Here is a 23,800-nt window from a genome sequence, read left to right as displayed (position 1 = left end):
CTAGGGGTATAGTGAGCATTTACACCCCACGGGTCTTTTGCAGAGTTTATTAGAATTAGGGCGCGAAAATTAATAACATTTTTTCCACTAAAATGTTGCATTTTCTCATTTTCACAAGGGATAAAGGAGGAAAAAAACAACCATTTTTTATAAAGCAATTTCTCCCGAGTACGGAAATACCCCACATGTGGTCATACGTTTTTTCATTAGAAATGAATTAACCCTTTCAGGACTGATCCATTTTTTGCTTTCATATTTTAGATTTTCACTCCCTGCTTTCCAAGAGCCATAACTTTTTTATTTTTCCATCAATAGAGCGGTGTGAGGGCTTATTTCTTGCGGGAGGAGCTGCAGTTCTTATTGGTACCATTTTTTGGTACATAAAAGTTATTCAAAAGTTGTATTACATTTTTTTTATAGAGTGAAGGTGACAAAATAAAAAACTGCGATTTTGCCGGTTTCAATTATAATTTTTTTTTAAGGTGTGCACTGTGCAAATTAAATAATGGTATATTGTAATAGTTCGGACTTTTACGGACGAAGCGATACCAATTTTGTTCATTTTTTGACATTACTTTAGAAGAAAAATGCGAAAAGCTGTTTTGTTTTTTTAACTTTAAAAAAAAAAATTCTCGCTACTAATAACTATAATTCTTCTACACATTTTATTAATCAATCCCCTTAGGGGACCTGATCCAGCGATCATTGGATCGCTGGTACAATATACTGCAATACTAATGTACTGCAGTAAATTGTTATTCTTACAGGCTTCTGTAACAGAGCGATCGCTGTTCCTGTCCGTTAGTACCGAGGGGGCCTGCTGTAATACACAGCCGACACCCGCAGCGTATGGAGCGGGCTCAGCTCTTGAGCCGGCTCCATACATCAACCGCCGCACCATGACGGGCAATTAAGTCATAGTGCGCAAAGGGGTTAGTGCACAGCGGATGGTTCAAAGTGAAAATTGCAATTTTCCACTGATATGCCATTTTAGTGCATAATATGTTGTGCCCAGTGTGTCCCACAGAAGACAAATACCTCATAAAACGTTAAGCGAGTTCTCTCGGGTATGGCGACACCGTATGTGTGGGCGCAAACTGCTGCTTGGGCACGCTGCAGGGCTCAGAAGGGAGGGACGCCATTTTGCTTTTGGAGCGCAGATTTTGCTTGGTAGTTTTCTGTTTTGGGTTTTGCTGGTATTTCAGTTTATGATGTGGGGGTATGTGTAATCTGTGCGGAGAACATCAGGGCATTATAAGAGGGTATAATAATGGGATAAATAAATAATAATTCATAGATGTGTGGCAGGTGTCGCACTGATAAATGGCGCCCGAGCTTATCCACTTTTGGAACACTCTGCACATTTTGCATCGCCATATTCTGAAAGCCAGAACAGTTTTATTTTTTCACGACCGGAGCCGTGTGAGGGCTTATTGGTTGCGGGACAATCTGTAGTTTTCATTGGTACCATTTTGGGGTACGTGCTGTTTTTTTTTTTTTATCACTTTTTGTTAATTTTTTTTTGCAATCCTGAGCAAAAAACAGGAATTCTGACACCGTTTTTTAGGTTTTCTTTTTGCGGTGCTCACCGTATGCTATAAATGACATTGTTACTTTATTCTGCGGGTTGGTACGATTACGGCGATACCAGATGTATATAGGTTTGGTCCTTTTTTTTAGCGTTTGCACAATAAAATGACTTATTTATAAACAAAAAAAATTTCTGTGTCACCATATTCTGAGAGCCATAATTTTTTTATTTTTTAGTCAAAAAAGCTGTGTAAGGGCTTGTTTTTTGCGGGACGGATAGAAGTTTTTATCGGTATTATTTTCGGGTATATGCGACTTTTTGATCACTTTTTATTCTTTATTTAGGGAGCGGTGGTGACCAAAAAAATTGTGATTCTGTCGTCGTTTTTTATTGATTTTTTTTGGGGTGTTCATCGTGCGGGGAAAATAACATTACAGTTTTATAGTTGGGGTCGTTACGAACGCGGTGATACCAGATATGTGTACTTTTTTAACGTGTTCATTTTTTTTCTATAATAAAAGTCTTATTATAGGAAAAAAAGCATTTTGTGTTTATATAACTTATAACTTTTATTTTTACACTTTTTTTAAAACATTTGTATTACTTTTTTTTACTTTTTTTACTTGTCCCACTAGGGGACACTCAGACTTGCAGCTTTGATCGCTGCTAGAGTACATTACACTACACACGTAGTGTAATGTACTCTAACTGTCATTGTGACGTGACTGTCACACTGACAGGAAGCAGAGGAGGAACGGCCGGAGGCTGTTCCTCCGAGGCTTCCGTACATGGCAACCCGGAGGTCATTATCTGACCTCCGATTGCCGTGACAAGCATCGGAAGCCCCCACGATCACTTCGTGGGGGCTGCCGATGTGCTTCAAACCACTTAAATGCGGCGACGGCAATCCGTCGCCGCACTTAAGGGGTTAACTGCCGAAAGCAGCGGCGATGGTCCGCTGTCCGGCAAGACTGATGTCTCAGCTGTCTAGGACAGCTGTCAGCGCGCGTCTGTCACTCTGTGTTTACACAGAGTGACAGTTTGAAATGCGGACGAAAATGCACGTCCTGGTGCGGGAACTAGCAGCCGACCATGACGTACATTTTCGTCCTTGGTCGTGAAAGGGTTAAAGTGGCAATAAAGTAGAGGTAAGCAAATAGACCAATTATGCAGGCAGATATATCATAGATGGGATATATATATATATTATGTGTGTGTGTGTAGATAGATTAGCTATTTCACAATATTGCGGTATATGAAACAAGTGCTTCAAAAGAGGTGCAACACGAAGTATATATAATGCAAAATGACATGCCTCAGTATATACCCGTGTGGATGACAAAACCGGGATGCCGCCAACCCCCATGCATTAGGCCTTATTGTAGACCAAGCAGTGGGGGGAGGGCTCCTGTTGCAGCCAATTTCCTTACAGCAAGAGACAGGTCTGAACTGCGGTCTGTAAGGGCTTATTCAGACGAACGTATAATACATCCGTGCTACGCGCGTCACTTTCACGCTCCTCGCACGGACCTATGTAACTCAATGGGGCCGTTCAGACAGTACGTGATTTTCACGCAACGTGTGTCCGCTGCATAAAACTCACGACATGTCCGATGTTTGTGCGTTTCTCGCGCATCACGCACCCATTAAAGTCAATGGGTGCGTGAAAATCACGCGCAGCAGACGGAAGCACTTCCGTGTGATGCACGTAATTCGCGCAACGGCAGTGAAAATTCTGATTGAAAAGCACCACGTGCTACAGACAGTGTCATAATGATGGCGGCTGCGCGAAAATCACACAGCCGCGCGCCATATGGTGATGACACACAGACCTGTTAAGTACCTTTTGCGCGTGCAAAACGCACACGCTCGTGTGAATCCGGCCTACGAATGAGAGGAAAGTGCCGAATCTCCTGGAGCGCACAAAAATAATCTCTGTATATTTCTCACTATTTTGATTGCAAAAGTAGACTGGATCTAATCAAAGAAAAGGGAAGAGTTGCCGGGTTTCTAATTTTGTGTTTTTCTACATTTCGTGTACTATTATTATGGGTTCACACGACCTATTTTCAGACGTAATGGAGGCATTTTACGCCTCGAATTACGTCTGAAAAAACGGCTCCAATACGTCGACAAACATCTGCCCATTACTTGCAATGGGTCTTACGATGTTCTGTGCCGACGACATGTCATTTTACGCGTCGCTGTCAAAAGACGGAGCGTAAAATAACAGCCTCGTCAAAAGAAGTGCAGGACACTTCTTGGGACGTTTTTGGAGCCGTTTTCTCATAGACTCCAATGAAAACAGATCCAAAAACGCAGCAAAAAACATCTGAAAATCATGGGCTGTTTTCCCTTAAACGGCTCCGTATTTTGAGACGTTTTTGACTCTACGTGTGAACATAGCCTTAGTCTAATTTGGACCAGTAAGGCCAAATGCACACATTGCATATTCTCGTGCAGCAAATCCGCCGTGTAATACAATACAAGCAAAGTAAATGACATTTCAAGTAATCTCATCTACACGTTGCAGGTTTTTTCCGCGCATAAATTGACCTGCAGTGCGTATTTTAAAATCCGCAGCATGTCCATTTATCTTGCGTTTCCACCTGCGAATTGTATCTGACTCGTTTTAAAGAAAAGCAAACGCACCAAAATCTGCAGCAAAAAAACGCACCTAAAAATGCATCACAAAATGCAGGGTCAGTTCACATGTTGCGTAAATACTGTGTTTTTTCTGCAGCAAATACCGTAGCAGCAAAGTGGATGAGATGGAACAAATCTCCACACGCTGTGGAAATACGGAGCGGGAAATAAAACTCAGAAATTGACCTGCCGAGCGGAATTTTATTCCACCGCATGTCAATTGTATTTGTGTAAACGCTGCTTAATTGTTTCGGGTTTTCCCCATTTAATTCAATGGGGAAGTAAAACCCACTACAAATAGTTGTTGCTTTTTTTGCAGTGGGTTCGCAGCGATTCCGCGGCAAAAGACGCAACTTAGAAAAAAACCTAATAACCTGTGAAGTCTCTTCCACTCTACGGCGCGGCCTCCACAGGCTGTAGCGACGGTCACATGGGATGAAACATCATCCGGACAGCCTAAGTGCTGCAGTTTCCTGCAGCGGACACTCCGCTTTTTCACCCGGAATTCCCCGCGGTGCACATCTTGGATACGCTGCATGCTTTTACGCAGCGTATCTGCCCCGTGTGAACTCAGCCGTAGGTGTGTATTTTACCAGCTGACTTATTTGCATTTACCTGCCATCTTGATGCTGATTTTCTGCATCTGCACCAAATTCTACAACGTGTGCATGTAGCCTTAGGGCATGCCCAGACGTGGCGGAGTTCTTCCGCCACTGTCCGCATCAATGCCACACAGAATCTGCGTTGCAGATTCTGTTGCGGCTTTGCCTAAAATGGGCATTAAATTGGTGCGGACTGGCTGCTGCGTATTGAGGGGAAGAGGGCTTCCCTTCTCTCTATCAGTGCAGGATAGAGAGAAGGGACAGCCCTTTCCCTAGTAAAAGTAAAAGAAATTCATACTTACCGGCCGTTGTCTTGGTGACGCGCCCCTCTTTCGCCATCCAGCCCGACCTCCCTGGATGACGCGGCAGTCCATGTGACCGCTACAGCCTGTGATTGGCCTGTGATTGGCTGCAGCCGTCACTTAGACTGAAACGTCATCCTGGGAGGCCGGACTGGAGAAAGAAGCAGGGAGTTCTCGGTAAGTATGAACTTATATTTTTTTACAGGTTGCTGTATATTGGGATCGGTAGTCACTGTCCAGGGTGCAGAAACAGTTACTGCCGATCGCTTAACTCTTTCAGCACCCTGGACAGTGACTATTTACTGACGTCGCCTAGCAACGCTCCCGTAATTATGGGTGCACACACGTAGTCACCCGTAATTACGGGAGCCCCATTGACTTCCTCAGTCTGGCTGTAGACCTAGAAATACATAGGCCCAGCCAGAATGAAGAAATGTCATGTGAAAAAACCAACACGCTCTGCAGCACACATAACATCTACATGACATCTGCGGACTTCATTGCAGAATTTTGAATCTCTATTGAAGTCAATGGAGAAATTCCGCAATGAGTCCGCTACAAGTCCGCAACAACCATTGTATGCTGCGGACACCAAATTCCGCAGCCCCGGCCTATGCTCCGCAGCTGAATTGTCCACAACGTGTAAACTAACACTACTAAAAAGCTGTGGAAGGCAATGGAGAAACGTGTACGCTGCGGACTGTCCGCAGCGGAATTCCAGAGCAATTCCGCTACGTGTGGTCATGCCCTTAGGGTTCGGTCACACACCGCAGATTTTGTTGCAGGAATTTCTGCAACGAAAAGTCGTTCCATTCATCTGAATGGAATTTACAGAAATGGATGCACCTGCTGCCGATACAACATTTAGATGAATGGGAGTGATTTTTGTTGCAGAAATTTCTGCAAAAAATCTGCCGCGTGTGACTGCAGCCTTACCGGTTGTGAATCCCCCCTGCAGTAGAGTTCTCAAAGCAGGCGCCTGGGGTGGGTAACGTCTGCACTGTGATCCCTGTATTCAAAATTGCGTCAATGAGTATCCAGAGCAGAGTTGTTAGAAAGGAGGACACTACACACACAATGGGCACGAAGTAATAATTCCTTACCCCCTACAGTCACTTCAGGGTAACTGATCCGTCAGCAGCTTCTTCCTCTGGCGATCGCAGCTGATCATCCGGGTCAAACATCAATGTTTCTTTCCTGCAGTTCTGGAGGTCTCGTGCCATCTTCTAGGAATCCTGTGCTAGGTCATAGTGATAGAGCGGCATTGCAAGGCCGTGTTCACACATGGCGGGTTGGGTTCATATTCTGCGCTGAAAATATGCAACAGAGGACAGTACAATATATGTGAACGTGTCTCTGTTTTAGGGGAAGTTTATTTTTTTTATATTTTATTTTTTTTAAAGTTTTTTTTTTAGTGTACACGTGAACAATGTAAAGCATTTCAATAGGTTTCTCCTGTGCTGGGTCGGGAGTACTGGAACGTGTGGTTGGTTCTGGCCAGCAGGTTTGTATTCGTCTGCTGGTCACTAGAGGGCAGTGTTGTGTCACTGGTTCTCGGTAGTAGATCACATAACATGGAAACAGCGTGACCAATCACAAGCTGCGGCTCCGCTCACATCTGCATCGTGGTTTTCATTCATACTGCAAACCACGACACTCTGCCAGATTTGTTGTACAATGTGCACCGCCGGCACCCGACAGACCCTGGTGACTTTTTTTTCTTCTTTGATGGGAAGAATAGCGCTGCATGTAACACCACTCTGACCCTTGTCAATATGAGTTGATTTCATGACTAAAATTTAAGTCTAAACTGGAAAATAACACAATAGATGAAAGGTTTATATTTCAGTCTTGGATATCAATCCTCCAATTCAGTCTTTCAATCTACAGAACCGGGTACAGATAATCAGGCCTAAAGAAGAACCCAGGAGCCAGGTCTGCACTGCGTCCAGGGAAGTGTAAGCTCCTCTTGGTGTGCCCCTCTCCTGTCTTGTAGTAAATTTTGGTGCGTGCCCCACACCCTTCTCTATCAGTAGGCACACAGGTTTTCTCCAAACCTACGCCTGCCATATCCTTCTGTGCAAGAAGTGAGTCTGACTCGCATGTACGTCACTGAACCTACCAGCAGAGGGCAGTGTCAGAGCCTGGAGGTCTTAGGGCCTGTTCACATCAGCGTTGAGCTTCCGTTTTGGCTTTCCATTCATCTGTTCAGTCAGAGAAACAGACAATCTATGGTTAACGTTTGAAAGAAAGATACCATTGAAATCAACGGTAATGCAAACGTAAGGGCCTGTTAACATCACCGTTCGCTTTCCGTTCCGGGGTTCCGTCTGAGGTTTCGGTGATGTGAACAGGCCCTAAACCTTACTTTCCGTTTGTCTGTTTCTTTGACAAAACAGATGAACGGGAAGCCCCAACGCTGATGTGAACAGGCCGGCTCTGTGCACGCGGTAGATTTTTAATGTGGAATTGGCGGAGAATCCGCAGCAGAACTTCGAGGCTTAAGTCGCTGATTTCTCCTGCAGTTTTGCCTTGTTTCTGCACACAGATCAGCCCCAAAAGATCAGCAACCCAACGCTGTTTCCGAGACCACTTCTTGACAAGGTTTCGATGTCACTACTCCTGTACATCTGAATTTCAGGTTTTCGTCCCCAAATGATATTTTTCAATAACGCACGCCATAAAAGTACGAGAACAGACGCAAGCTCCCGGTTCCGGAGGAGACGTGGCTGCGCGTGCGCTCACTCGTCATGAAATCCTATGGAGGATATAGGAACAGCCGCGTGCACTCCATTTTCTATTCTGTTGTTTCTGCCATTCGTCAGTGATCTCCGTTCATGGCAGGCGACGCTTGTAGATAAAGTTCATGTGCACTGCTCATCAAGTGATCGCGTCATCTGTTCTGAAGTATCTGGAACAATTTAATATTGGCAGGTGACGGGGTAGAGCAAAGGGGGGACATAACCAGGACACCTGTTATTTTCTGGGTTGTCATAACTGGTGCCGGTCACCTCTAGCGCTGCTGACATCTTCTACATAAGGGCTTGGACTAGCTTCTAGGTTGTTGGCTGCCCCTTCCCCCAACCCGCTCGGGCGATCAGTGTCCTTCTTTTTTTTTTTTTTTTTTTGCATTAATCGCATCCACGCTCCTTGTAGTCTTGTCTAGATCCTGTAGATTGTAAGCTGAGGTGACAAGGTCTCTCTTACCTCATCTTGTGATCTGTGAGTGGAGCTGCGTCACGTTTTCAGGAGCTGATCCCATCCAAAGAAAGCAGGACAACTTGCCCGCCACGTTTGAAGTTGTAAGGGTATGTTCACACGACCTATTTTCAGACGTAATGGAGGCGTTTTACGCCTCGAATTACGCCGGAAAAGACGGCTCCAATACGTCGGCAAACATCTGCCCATTACTTGCAATGAGTCTTACGATGTTCTGTTCCCACGAGCTGTCATTTTACGCGTCGCTGTCAAAATACGGCGCGTAAAATGATGGCTCGTCAAAAGAAGTGCAGGACACTTCTTGGGACGTTTTTGGATCTGTTTTCTCAGACTCTATTGAAAACCGCTCCAGAAACGGCCATGAAAAACGCGAGTTGCTCAAAAAAACGTCTGAAAATCAGGAGCGGTTTTTCCTTGAAAATAGCTCCATATTTTCAGACGTATTTTGTTAATCGTGTGAACATACCCTAAGACTTACAAACCTAATGGGGCAGATTTATTATTGTCTCTGCGCTTCGGTCCTGGCGTCTTGTGCGTTTGTTTTTTTGGCTCATATATTGTTGGCCAAATTTACTAATGCACGTGCCAGAAAGAACATAGATTTGTGAGATGCACGCCGCGTCAGGTCACATACTTAGAATATGGCCGTGGATTTGCTAAGTGGTGAAATGCGTCGGGCTTAACACTTGCAATCGACGGTTTTGTGGTGCAAAATACTAAACAATAGGTGGTGTAAACAAGGAAACGGAGTCTAACACGTGCACGCGGTCTGATAGATTTTGTGCATCGTTGAAGAAATTGGCGCATCTTCAGCCTAGCACCTCCCAGCTTTAGACTATCTTTAAGCCATTATTAATACATCTGCCCCCCTGACTAGGTTTTGACCAGGTTGCATTTGAATCGCCGCAGCTTTTCCTGACTCTGGACTTGGATATATCCAGATACAGGTACTTGTAATGAGAATTAATCAATCTGCAGATGTTTTATCCTAATCCCTTGTAATTTGGGGTATCCAAGTAGGGGGTGCTGCTTACTTGTCGACTTCTCTAAACGTACCTATACACAGTCAATGGAAGTCGGCGGGACCAGCTGACTAATGTGTATGAGGGTCTCCCGACTGTCCCCTGACGGCAGATGTAGAGGAATCCAATATGCCCGATCCTTTGTTCCCGCAGGAGATAAGCGGCTCCTGGAGGGGTCTGGCAGCGGCTGATACCCCTCCCCTTGTTGCAATAAATGTGCACGCTCAGCCGACAGCTATCTAAAGTGTATGGACACAATTAGTGTGGTGTATAATAGGGGGGGGGGGTCTCACGATCATTCACCCCTCATTTCTGAGCACATTTCTCTTTATAAACTGCTAAGAATGGATGACCGGACATGAAGCTGACATTGCCCAGTGATGTTTTACATTCTGCAGGGAATGAATGGCCGCCTTGTCTCACCATCTGTAGATTTCTAGATTTGGCTGATTTCATTAAAGACTTGACCTAAAAGATTTGAGATTTCCGACTTATGAGCAAATCATAACGTGACCCGATGTCTGATCAGCCATCGCCGTTCACCTTGTTAAAGGGGCGTGTCCTTAGTCCGGCACTGATTGGACATTGTGTAAGGAGGAATAACAGAGGAACGCAGCTCTTAGAAAATACTTGTATTCCCCTCTGAAGCATCTTTTCTTAAACAGACAGGGAAGCTGACCTTCTTTTAAAGGCTTTGTACTCCTTTTGAATAAAAATGTCTATCAGTGAGATTGGTGCAACTTTCTAATTACTTTTTATTAAAAATAATTGTAACACTTTCAGGTACAGCTGCTTTGTATCCTGTGTATATAGAACATCTGTATCTAGCGCGGAGTCCCGAATCCGTCAGGTCAGGGGGACTGACGGGTTCAGTGACGGCGGGTCCTGTGTGTTTCTGACCCTCGGGATCAAGCTGTTACCGATCACATCTAAGTTCATAACTTATTTGTGATCGATTTTACAGGTGACGCTGACACTGAACACGTCACTCCTGCTGACCTGCCGTATTGTGGTCTCAATATTAGATCGGTGGGGGTCGGTCCAACTCTCGACACCCCCCCCCCTCCCCCCCATCACCTGTTTAAAGGGCTCTCTTTAGTGCTTTAAATGGTGTCTTTCTCGTTCGTACTTTGCACGCACCTTTACGTTTGTAGCATTCACTTGAATAGGACCGTGGCTCAATGCCTTCCAGAGCTGCTACAAATGTAACGGCACGTGCAAGGTACGAACTAGAAGGAAACGGTGCTCGTACGAGTGCTGCGACCCCCTCCGATTGATCGGCAGTGGTGCCGAGAGTCAGACCTCTACAGATCTAATATTGATGGTTCATCCCAAGGCCCAGATAACCCCTTCTATATTTTTCAGGAAATAACGTTGAGATTGAACATGTCCTATTTCAGGCCGTAATTACAGCACGGACAGGCCCATAGTATACTGTGCAATTGAATGTGATCTATTGTTCCCTGTTATCTGTCAGAGATTTGATAAGCTGACTGTAGTGTTCTTCATTGGGATTAGTGACAGAAGGTCCATAAACCCCCCCTCCCCTCCCCCTACAACATTACTTTCGGTCACATATCTATTATAAACCTGTCTCTTAGGTTTTGCGGCCTTATTTCCACTCTGTTCAGATATTCCCCAGCCTCGTATGAAACCCTGAAAATAAAGAATGTAAAAGATAAATCTTAAATACATATATCCTATTGGCCATAATTCATTCATTACTAATCTATATGGTGGCAATGCTGGGATAATGAGATCCTATAAGGCGACCGGGCGCTGCTTAGGTTGTCACCTGTTGGATGAGGATGTTGGGTTTAGTTTTCTATCCGGTGCCAGGCCCGCTATTCCCTTCCCTCCGGGTGTGGTGCAGACTTGGCATAGTACAGTAGCCACGCGCGGCTTCCATTGTATATGTACAGGGCTGGGTTCACACTATACTATACTGGGCTGGGCACGGCGGAGGTGGGAAATACAGACGTGTCATCCCAGATTATGTGAATATCTCTACTAGATGATGGGAGAAAGCGAGAACCTGGCATTGCCATACACCGGGTTTCTATGGGGTCAAACTGGCTACAGAAATATTATGGATGAATGTGAATGCTTTGGAATTGCTTTTCATTGTCGGACTTTCATCTCGAGCGGTTGTCTATATTCCGCCACCATCTGACCGATACTCCGATAATACTAACCCAGTATAGCGCATGAAGCTGCCCGCCTAACAGCCAATGGAATTGCCAATAGGGTAGAGTATATATTGTATTACATGCCGTACAGCAGAGCTGAGCGGGTTCACGTGATGTCCCTCAGAATCTGGGGAAGGGTCGGGCTTCAAACTTCCCTTGCCTATGTTGGTGCTTTATTTGGGAGGATTAGTAAGTATTCCCTAAGACCAAATCGAGTTCTCAGTGACGATCTGTGCTGATGAGTGTACATAATGTTCCAGCGAGCTGTTATTACGTGCTGCCCGCCGAAGATGAATGTAAAATTGTTTGGAATATTTAAATGACCGATCATCAATTTTACTGTATGTAAAAAAAAAAAAAAAAATGTCTGCCTCCCTTCTGTGTAGAAGCCGTTGCCTTTCTGATCTTCTTCCTCTTATTTTTTAATTTTCTGGTTCTTTCAGGTCGTCTTCTGCAGCGCCCGGCAATGCTTCCAGCAGTAACCAGCGCCTCCAGCAGACACACGCTCAGGTCAAAGAGGTGAGCGTCCCGTTCCTGCACTAACCTCCGTCCTGCGATGTAGATACCGGGCATGTGGGCAGCCACTGGAGACCCAATTTAGTTTGAGCTCAGCGATGCCCGCTGCCGTCATCTCCATCCTAATTTACTCACAAACGTATGGTGGCAGTAGAAAGGGACCCGGCAGGGAGGCTGACACACGGGGTTAATGTGCCTGACGTCCGCTATAGAACAATATCATTTCAGTCGGATGATTGCTGTTTCAAGAGGGCAGTGGCCTCGTCACGCTGCGAGTACCTCCGCCGCAGTGTTCACAGACCTAGTTCTGTACAAATGCTTTATTTATCCTGCATCAGCCAAAGCAAAGGTCTGTCAGATCATTCACGCACGGAATTGGTTTCCGGCGAACATCTATATTTGGCCGTCTTTTGTCCAATTTCTATGCGCTGATATCTGTATTCTTATTTTTTGTGATCAATCAGTTGGAAGGCGTCCACTCTTATCTTAATATAAACTTGTGTCCTGTAGCTCCAGATTACTCTCCTTGTCTTGAAACCAATTACGTGACCCCCCCCCAAGCCGAGCTTCTGCTCATCATATTGAGTTGAGGGCCAGAGATTTGGAAGAATGTTTTCTCCCATTCGTAATTTTGGAGATGACTTTGCAGGGAGTATTGTATTCTGGGATTTTTATTTATAAACCAGGTTCAGGTTTTGCATTTGTACCAATTGAGGCAAGAAAATTCAACTCTTGGTGGCAGAAAGCTGCGAAGCGCGTGTTTTTTTTATTTTTATTTTTTTTTCTTCTAGTAACTTTTTAGTACTATTCTACAAGGCCTAGGTTCATGTTGTTAATATTCTAGTCGCAAGAGAGACCTCCAAGTGAATGCAGTAGGGGCTTGTACAGTTATATATGGAGGGCATACATGGGGCAAACGTTGAATCTCCACTTTTTTGCCATCATGTTTAAGTCAAAATCCTGATTAAATTTCTCATATCTTTACATTATTCGACGCTTGATACAGAACTCCACGTCTCCGGCATAGACATATTTAAGTGGTTATGTTCTGTCCACCTTGAGCCACCACTAGGGGAGCGTACTGCATACTGTTTATACATTGACCTCAATAATAAAACAAAATGAAGTAAGCTCCCCCTAGTGGTGGCTGCAGGCAGACAAAATGTGATCTTTCAAGGGTGGACATTCAACTCCAATCCCCTCCAGACCTAAAAATAAAAAATATATTGCACAAGACCATCCTCACCCCATGTGCTTAAATTGCTCATGGGCCAAACACCAGCTCTTCTCACTGTGTACACAATACAATGGGCAGGATAGATGGACCTATTGGTCTTTTCCTGCAGTCAGATGCTGTGTAAGACCTTGTGGTCCCCTTGAAATGGCTGCTAAGGTAAAGAAAGTTTTAGAAATGATACTTGATGCAGGTTTTGTCCTGTGCCGTGTGTTATGGGCATACCGGTTGGACCCTATATATCGGCCGCAACTAAACAGTCCAATGTTGTACTGACCGGAACGCCTAAGCTTGCTTTCGGCCATGTTATACTTATTTACACAAATATTCTCAACACCCATTTTGGTTGTAAATATCCTCCTTTATTATTTTTTTTTTTTTTCTCCCTTGAATTGTTAGGTGGTTGATATTATGAGAATCAATGTGGACAAAGTCCTGGAGAGAGACCGGAAACTTTCTGAATTGAATGACCGTGTAGTTGCTCTGCAGGCTGGGGCTTCGCAGATCGAGACCAACGCGGCCAAGCGGAAGAGGAAATATTGGTGGAAGAACTGCAAGGTAACGGTCGGGAAAGTCGACCGGTCGCTGGCGGATCCTATAACGCAGAGCTGTAGTGTAATGGGGGGGGGGGGGGGTGCCTGCGCACACATGTATGTATAGGGACTCGTTTCCCACGGGTCTTTTTCTAGTATTCAGTAGACTTGAAGGTTATTCACACGAACCACTTCATCGGCTGTGACAGACGTTTTTTAACGACACGGCTGCATTACAATAAATTTTCTTCTATGGGGCTATTCACGGACCGTGTCAACGACCCATGAAAAAATAGGACCTGTCGTTTTCACGGATCCCTCAATAGACAAGTCTGAGGAATCTGTGAAATCTGGTCCTGCACGGCTGCAAATCAACCGTGAAAAAGTCAGTTTTTCACGCCAAATTTGATACCGGTTCATGTGACTAAGCCCTTACACCGGTGATTGGTATCAGAACCGCTCTGTTTTATGTCTTCTTTATAATGTCCTTCACACTCTGCGGCTGCTCTGTCGGTGGGATGAGGCATCTGCAGGTGATTACTCATATTATTGGGGCTGCAAGAACACGGGAGCTCATCTAGGACGCTGATCAGGACGCTCTGCTGGTTCATTAGAAGCAGACACTGGGCTGGGGACAGTTTTTCTAAAATAAATATTTTAAGTATTAGATCTGCAGACAAGGAGCAGGTCATAGATGTCCCCCCATAATAACTGTGCTTCTCTCTACAGATGTGGGCGATATTAATTGCAGTCATTGTGATCATCATCATCATTATCATTGGTGAGTACACAACTTGCACAGCAGGATGACTGTTACGATTGCTGCGGCTACTTACCTTCGTCTAATGTTCATGGTATTTTTTTTTTTCTATTTTTAGTACTTTAGACCTTGACATTGTATATGAATCTTTCTACAGGGGCCATACGTGTCTGTTAGCTAGGGGAAGCTGCTGCCAGCCATACATATTCCCTGCGGAGAAAACGTCGTATTACATGCCGGCCATTCAAGTAAATGGCTGACCATGTAATGTATAGTCAGGTCCGCCAGAGTGAGAGCTGCTCTTGGCTGGTTAGCGGGACTCTGTTCCGGCTTATGGAGGGGGGTCCAAGTGGCCAAATATGGCACATAGAAAGGGATCGTCATGATGAGACGACTGCTAATAAATCCGAACTCATCCAATTTCAGATAATTATTAACGTTTAACTATTTTGAATATAAAGTGAACCATGAAATCAAACCGCAATATATGCAGAACATGGGCATAAGATATGACATTGGTGTGGGCTCTCTACTCTTGCTAATAGATTAGGGTCTCAAATTAGGATTCCCCCTCCTCCCATTACTCCCTGATTCTCTCTGGAAAAGGGGCTTTTTTTTAAATTTATTTTTTTAAAGCCGTATCTGTGACCATTTCAGCTCTGCTACAACTGTGCGAATTAAGATTATTAATAATACTGTCCTTCATTTCTTGCAGTGTGGAGCGTCTCCTGATGTCTGGTAGATGTCGGCCTACGTGGTGTCGCCGTTCACCACATCCAATCTGCTGTAACCAAGAGCTCATATTCGGATTTCCAAGTTTTTTATTAGTTTAGAGTTGTTGTTTTTTTTTGAGATTTTTGTGCCTTTACTGAAATATTGTACACTCCGTGTTTTAACCGCTATTGATTGAGCACATTTGCACGGTCTTAACACAACTTATTCAGGTCTACCCCTTGTCAGCACGCTGGTAATTGTGTATATATCGGTTTTCTTTATAATGCCATGAACGTCGTGTGTCTTATAGCAAGTCCTTCCTGGATTCTTCAGTCAAATATTTAAACCAGGTAAATTGAAATGTAGGTATAAGCAAATTGCCAGGTTTCTTAAGAGGACCCCTCTGCTCTCCTATCATATGTTTTAGAAAACATATGACTTTCCCATGAAATAATGCTGGAGCTTTTTCTCTTAGAACTCTGCATTGCGCCATTCCTCTGTTGTTCCTCCTGGAAATGTATAAATTGATAACTGGGTGTTGCCATTCCTCTTGTCAATAGTGTGTGTCGCTACACTGTCTGTGAGCACTGATTGGACTGGCAGTGGGCAGGGACACTATAAAACAGCTGTCAGGAGAGGCGGACGGTTCTGTTCCAGACATCTGTCCTCAGTTGCCATAAACCACTACAACCTCTGTGGTTCTCCAGCTGTTGTGAAACTACAACTCCCAGCATGTCCTGACAGCTGCAGGCTGGGAGTTGTAGTTTTACAGCAACGTGAGAGCAACAGGTTGTAGAACGGTTGTATTCTGCCCAGTTCCACTAAGATGTCTATTCCAGCATGAAGAAACCTTCATCACTCTGCTTGCTTTCATGCTTTGGCAACCCATCTCTATTGGGTTTGGTAATTGCAGGGGCTTCTTTCCAAGGTTGCATGTTTTTTCAAGTTTGTTCCAAGTAAAGGCAAAGAGTAGTTACTGGCGACCTATTGGATGATGCTGCTTTACCAGGAGCGGATGTAATACTGGATGACCGGCCATGCTCCCTCTGAGGAGATGCACAATCCCAAAGCCCACTTTTTAGTTAAAGGGTAACAAAACGTTTGACAAACTTCTGACATGTCATAGTGACATGTCAGAAGTTTTGATTGGTGGGGGTCAGAGCACAGAGACCCCCACCAATCTCTAGAACGAAGCAGCAGAAGTGCTGGTGTGAGTGTTCAGCTTCTTTGTGTCCGGCTTTTTCCGGAAATAAATGTATTGGCGTACGGATTCATTAGAAAGTCTGAGCCCGTACTCCGATACATCGGCTTTCCCGAAAATAACGAACAGACACGAAGCGGCTAAGCTATTACACAAGCGCTACAGCTGCTTTGTTCTAGAGATTGGTGGGGGTCTCAGTGCTCGGTCCACCCACCAATCAGAACTTATGACATGTCAGAAGTTTGGCAAACATTTAGCTACACTTTAAGGTTTTATACCGGCTGACGAAGTGTGGGCTTTTTTAAGGATTCTGGTTAATTTAAGTTAATTTTGTATCCGGAGAATCTGGCCACGCTAAGGGTATGTGCACACGACCTATTTTCAGACGTAATTCAGGTGTTTTACTCCTCGAATTACGCCTGCAATGGGTCTTACGATGTTCTGTGCAGACGAGCTGTCATTTTACGCGTCGCTGTCAAAATACGGCACGTAAAATGACGGCTCGTCAGAAGAAGTGCAGGACACTTCTTGGGACATTTTTGGAGCTGGTTTTTCTCATAGACTCCAATGAAAACCGCTCCAAAAAACGCCGCGAAAAACACGAGTTTCTCAAAAAAACTTCTGAAAATCAGGAGCTGTTTTCCCTTGAAAACAGCTCCATATTTTCAGACGTATTTTGTTAATCGTGTGGACATACCCTCATTGCCAAAGAAACAAACTAGAGACACAGACAAACCATTTATGTAGAAGAGTGATGTGCAATATAGGAACCTTATAGACTAAGCCATTGTAAACCTACCAGCCTTCCTATCCTCCCCACCACCAGAAACTTCAGGGAAAAATCCAATGCTGTGCCTTTTTTTTTTTTTTTTTCCTTGTCCTGTGCTATTTTGTGCTCCTCACGCCCCCTAGTGCAGGGGTCAGGAACCTTCGGCTCTCAATCTGTTGCAAAACTACAACTCCCAGCATGCCTTGATAACCAAAGGCTTTATCATTCCAGCCAAAGACTGTTGGGCATGCTGGGCATTGTAGTTTTACAACAGCTGGAGTGCCGAAGGTTGCTGACCCCTGCGGGGTCTAGTGCCTTGCCAGTATTGCCTGATGAGTTCATGTCGTAACATAAATTGTGCATGGCCTCCAAGGTTTACTCACTGTATCACTCGGGGTCACCGCATAACTCACTCAGAAACCTAATGGCCTGTTGGGGCAAATGATATAAGGGCTTTTGCCAATATAATGCCAATGTTACATCCTGACCGCTGCAGAGGTCTGCAGGAAAGGTGCCTTTTGATAAAGGATGGTGAACGGCTTGCGTTACCCGTCTCATCACAAAGGGTTCCACAAACGCAGATTATATAGTGTTTAGAGCACAGTGAAAGTCTGTTATAAGCCATACAGTCTTGGGCTAGACCTCAACTGACTCGTATGTGATGTGATCACCTCGAGGTTCTGTGCCGCCATCTGTAGCTGAACATCATGAGCCTCACCCAGCCATTATGGGATGCAGCAATGGCGAATGCCACTTTCCAGTGTTTTGTAAATGGTATACTCTAACCTTAGCTTATAGAGAGATATATATATATCTCGTGTGCCAATAGCGCCTTGCCATCCTGATGAATGCGTATAGACCATATGATCCATTTTCTGTTATTTCTGCCTTTCACTGAATACCATCATAAATGCATTATTTAGCAGGAATGGGGCCTTTACCAATGTGCCTGTATTTGCGTCCATGTCAGCGTGCCACCTGATGACTCGGAGAATCAGAAATAACTTCGGGCGTTTTCAGTTTTTGCATTTAGTACGTTTTTTTCTAATACGCAAGCTTTAGTGAAGTGTGGACATAGCCTTAATCCTGGTTGCGCCCCCTGCTGGCTTGGTTGGGGAACATGGCTGTTCTCTTCCCTGAGGTCTGCAGTAAGGTGGCGCAACCAGGGTTTTAGGACACTACTCATTTGGCACCAACAACTCAAGTCTCTTGAAAAAGGTTGCCAGTCTGGTGCCGCCTTCCTATGATGCCACTTTGAAGGTGGTTGATCACAGCCTTACAATAAAAAAAAAACCTTGCTGGAATATTTTTTGCGAATGTTCTGTATTTGTATGAATGCAGGTCTGGACTGATGGCTAATTTTTAATCTGGTAGATGTACAATTGTTGTGATTTAACACTACTGCATTGTAATAAAGTCGTTTTCTGCAGGTTCACGGCGTCTCGTTTTTTGGTCTGTAACTTCTCAAACCGATCGTAAAGGGAACTTGCCGCAAATTATCCTATTAAGGCTCTGTTCACGGCTTGTCCGGGCTTTACATGGGTCGGGAGATATTCCTGGCGTATGTGGCATACGTCAGACCTAGGCCCCCATGTTTAAAAAGTACACCTAGGACACTCGTTGGCATCCGTCAGGGCTATGGATAGGTTCGACGTATGCGCTGGGAGTATCTCAAGGTGGACATGCAGAACATACTCCCTAAATGTCATGTGAACAAAGCCTAATTATACATTGATAAAATCAGTGGGGTTGCTGCTTTTTATTTTTAAAGGGCCTCGAAAAAAAAAAAATAACAGGTGAAATTAATTGGTTGCCATCAGGAACTACTTCAATTTTTCTGTGCACCGGTTTTGAAGACCAAGCCAGAAGTGGATCCAAAAAGAAGGAAAGGGATTAAAAACAGACTGATCTACTTTCTTTTGTGCCCACTCCTGTAATTGGCTCCCAAAAGTGAGTAAAAAAAAACAGCATCAAAACCTACGTATGTGTGATCCTGGCCTTTTTAGGCAGGTTTCAAAGGGACTCCATACCTGGACCTCCTGTGGTTTCCACAATGGTGATCTTAGTTTGGTTCAGTAGAACTTTGGGGGGTCCAGATATTACATAGACACAGATGATGATAAAATGTGGCCACGTTACAGCCGTCATCTGAGAGCGGTTTTATAGGTTCCTTTCTAAGATCTCGGCTTTAACCCCTTCCCGACATTTGACGTACATGTACGTCATGGAAAGCATTGACTTCCCGCAAAATGCCGTACATGTACGTCAAATGTTTGGCACCGGCTCAGAAACTGAGTCGGTGCCATCATCACCGGATCTCAGCTGTATCTTACAGCTGACATCCGACTGTAACGGCGGGGACCGAAATTAGCTTCGATCCCCGCCATTAACCCCTTAAGTGCAGCGCTCAAACGCGATCGCTGCACTTAAGGTGTTTGCAGCTCATCGGAGCCCCAGCAATGAAATTGCCGGGGTTCCGGTGGCTGCAATGGCAACCGGAGGCCTAATACTGGCCTCCCGGTCTGCCTAGCACCGAAGCCGGTCAAGATCCGCCCGGCGGCGGAGCCTGATCGGCTTCCGTAGCTGCCGGCAAGATGGCGCCGGTTCAGGAGCTGATCCGGCGTCATCAGCGGTGGATGTCAGCTGTACTGTACAGCTGACATCCACCTGTAACGGCAGGAACCGGAGCTAGCTCCGATCCCTGCCATTAACCCCTTCGATGCAGCAATCGAAAGCGATTGCTGCATCGTAGCGGTTACTAGCAGATCGCCAGCCCTGACAGGCAATCGGGACTGGCGACTGCTGTTATGGCAACAGGAGACACAATGGTCTCCTGCTCTGCCATTACGGAAGCCTATTAGGCCCCGCCGGGAGGCGAAGCCTAATCGGCTTGCTGTCAGTGAATGACTGACAGATCTAATACATTGCACTACATAGGTAGTGCAATGTATTAGAAAAAAAAAAATCTGACCGTTGGACCTTCAAGTCCCCTAGTGGGACTTGAAGAAAAGTGTAAAAAAAGTATAAAAAAGTGCAAAAAATAAAAGTTTGAAAACAATAAAAGTTTCAAGTAATCAAATAAAACACAATCCCCCTTTTACTCTTATCAAGTCCTTTATTATTGAAAAATAATAATAAACCATATGTATTTGGTATCGCCACGACCGTAACGACCTGAGGTATCAAAATATTATATTATTTATTGCACGCGGTGAACAGCGTAAAAAAAAACGTAAAAAACGTTACCAGAGTTTCTGTTTTTTAGTCACTTTGCCCTACAAATATTAGAATAAAAAGTGATCAAAAAGTCGCACGTATCCAAAAATGGTACCTATAAAAACTATAGCTCGTCCCGCAAAAAACAAGCCCTCATACACCTCCGTCGACAAAAAAATTAAAACGTTATGGTTCTCACAACTTTGCGACAGAAAAAAAATACATTCTTTTTACAAAAGTAATTTTATTGTGAAAAAAGTTGTAAAACATAGAAAAATGCTATAAATTAGGTATCGCCAGAATCGTACTGACCCACAGAATAAAGTTAACATGTAGTTTATAACGCATGGTGAACGCTGTATAAAAAAAACCGAAAAAAGCTGTGCCAGAATTGCATTTTTTTGTTTACCTGGCATCCCAAAAAATAGGATAAAAGGTGATCAAAAAGTCACATGTACCCCAAAATGGTACCAATAATAACTACAGCTCATCCCGCAACAAACCAGCCCTCATACCGCTACGTCTATGAAAAATAAAATTAGTTATGGCTCCAATAAGTCAGGAAATAAAAAAATATGCAGTTGTGCCCGAGGGGAACATTTCTTCTGTTTGAAGAGGCGATTTATCAAGGACCTAAAATTAGGGAACCAGGAAAGGGAGGGCCCAAACATATCCGCTGGAAGCGACGGTGCCCGTATTATACCAGGACAACACTTCCTAGCAAAATACCCCAAACTACAAAGGTGCAGAGTGTGGACCAAAAGGGGGATAAGAAATTACACCATTTATCAGTGCGACACTGGCCTGTGCGGAAAGGACTGCTTCACAGCGTAACACACATCTATGGATTATTAATTTTTTTTCATACCACCTGACTATGCCCCTTATATACTCCGCCCCGCTTACATGTACCCCCACATTATAAAACACCAGCAATACTCAAACAAATTTAGTACCAAGCAAAATCCGCTCTCCAAAAGCCAAATGGTGCTCCCTCGGCTCTGAATCCTACAGCGTGCCCAAACAGCAGTTTCCTTCCACATATATGGCATCGTCATACCCGGGAGAACCCTTTTAACAATTTTTGGGGTGTGTGTCTCCAGTGTCATAAGCTTGGCATGACATATTTGCCACTGAATGGCATATCTAGGGAAAAATATAAATTTTTAATTTGCACCATCCGCAGTGCATTCATTTATGGAAAAGACCTGTTGGGTGAAAATCCTCACTACACCTCTTAATAAATGCCTTGAGGGGTGCAGTTTCCATAATGGGGTCACTTCTCAGGGGTTTCTTTTTATTATTTCACATCTGAGCCTCTGCAGTTGTGAACCAATACTTTGTAAATCGCCAAATTAGGCCTCCACTCCGCATGGTACTCTTCACTCCTGAGCCCTGTCATATGTCCAGGCAAAAGATTAGGGCCACATGTAGGGTGTTTCTAAAACCGGGAAACACCGCATAATAATTAGAGGGCTGTCTTGTTATGGTGGCACAAGCCGGGCACCACATATTGGCATATCTATGGAAGAAAATCCCATTTTCACTCTGCAACATCGAGTGAACACTAATTTCTACAAAACACCTGCAGGGTTAAAATGCTTACTACACCCCTAGGTAAATGCATTGAGGGGTGTCGTTTCCAAAATGGGGTCACTTCTGGGGGGTGTCCACTGTTTTGGGCCCACAGGCGCCCAGAAACCAATCCAGCAACATCTGCACTCCAAATGGCGGTCCTTTCCTTCTGAGCCCTGCCGTTTGCCCAAACAGCAGTTTATGACCACATATGGGGTATTGCCGTACTCGGGAGAAATTGATTTACAAATTTTGGGTTCTTTTTTTCCTTTATTTGTTGAGAAAATGAAAAAATTTGCGCTAAAGCTACGTCTTGTTGAAGAAAAAGGACTGTTTTTATTTTCACTGCCTAATTCTAATAAATTCTATGAAACGTCTGTGGGGTCAAAATGCTTACTACACCCCTAGATGAATTCCTCAAGAGGTGTAGTTTCCTAAATGGAGTCCCTTTTTGGGCGTTTTCATTGTTTTGTCCCCTCAGGGGCTTTGCAAATGTGACATGGCCTCCGCAAACCATTCCTGCTATATGTGATCTCAAAAAGGCAAATGGCGCTCTTTCCCTTCTAAGCCCTGTCGTGTGTCCAAACAGCCGTTTATTACCACATGTGGGGTATTGTTTTACTCGGGAGAAATTGCTTTACAAACTTTGTGGTGCTTTTTCTCCTTCAGTCCTTCTGGAAATGAGAAAAAATTAGCTAAACCTAGATTTTTTTTGAAAAAATGTCGATTATTATTTTCAGGGCCTACTTCCAATATTTTCTGCAAAAAAACTGTGGGGTCAAATCGCTCACTATACCCCTAGATAATTTCCTCAATGGGTGTAGTCTCCAAAATGGGGTCACTTGTGGGGGGTTTCCACTGTTTTGTCCTCTCAGGGGCTTCGTAAATGTGACATGGCCTCCGCAAACCATTCCTGCTAAATGTGGACTCCAAAAGCCAAATGGCGCTCTTTCCCTTCTAAGCCCTGCCGTGTGTCCAAACAACCGTTTATTACCACATGTGGGGTATTGTTTTACTCGGGAGAAATTGCTTTACAAATTTTACGGTGCTTTTTCTCCTTCAGTCCTTGTGGAAATGAGAATAAATTAGCTAAACCTACATTTTCTTTGAAAAAATTTAGATTATCATTTTCACAGCCTACTTACAATAATTTATGCAAAAAACCTGTGGGGTCAAAACGCTCACTATACCCCTAGATAATTTCCTCAATGGGTGTAGTTTCCGAAATGGGGTCACTTGTGGGGGGTTTCCACTGTTTTGTCCCCTCAGGGGCTTTGTAAATGTGACATGGCCTCTCAAACCATTCCTGCTAAATTTGAGCTCCAAAAGCCAAACGGCGCTCTTTCCCTTCTAAGCCCTGCCGTGTGTCCAAATATCCATTTATTACCACATGTGGGGTAGTGTTTTACTCGGGAGAAATTGCTTTACAAATTTTGCGGTGCTTTTTCTCCTTTAGTCCTTGTGGAAATGAGAAAAAAAATCGCTAAACCTACATTTTCTTTGAAGAAATGTTGATTTTAATTTTCACGGCCTACTTCCAATAATTTCTGTAAAAAACCTGTGCGGTCAAAATGCTCACTACACCCCTAGATAATTTCCTTGAGGTGTCTAGTTTCCCAGATGGGGTCACTTTTGGGGGATTTTCACTGTTTTGGCACCGCAAGAGCCCTTCAAACCTGACATGGTGCCTAAAATATATTCTAACAAAAATAAGGCCCCAAAATCCACTAGGTGCTCCTTTGCTTCTGAGGCCGGTGCTTCAGTCCAGTAG

At 44.3% G+C, this 23,800-nt stretch overlaps 1 protein-coding gene across 1 annotated transcript in view; it reads left to right on the top strand.

The window, feature by feature from the left end:
• The window catches only part of LOC142661821 (vesicle-associated membrane protein 3-like), a 28,418-nt gene extending 9,745 nt beyond the window's left edge, over positions 1–18,673 (top strand). The window contains exons 2-5 of the mRNA XM_075839420.1: positions 11,955–12,030; positions 13,661–13,819; positions 14,524–14,575; positions 15,270–18,673. Coding sequence (XP_075695535.1) covers positions 11,955–12,030; positions 13,661–13,819; positions 14,524–14,575; positions 15,270–15,286 — 304 coding nt within the window. The 3' untranslated portion in view covers positions 15,287–18,673. The remainder of the gene's footprint in view (positions 1–11,954; positions 12,031–13,660; positions 13,820–14,523; positions 14,576–15,269) is intronic.
• Positions 18,674–23,800: the final 5,127 nt, after the last annotated feature.

This window comes from Rhinoderma darwinii, chromosome 10, assembly GCF_050947455.1.
Source record: "Rhinoderma darwinii isolate aRhiDar2 chromosome 10, aRhiDar2.hap1, whole genome shotgun sequence".
NCBI classification, from domain to species: domain Eukaryota; kingdom Metazoa; phylum Chordata; class Amphibia; order Anura; family Rhinodermatidae; genus Rhinoderma; species Rhinoderma darwinii.
The sequence above is the reverse complement of the archived record's forward strand: the minus strand, read 5'-3'. Positions and strand labels throughout refer to the sequence as shown.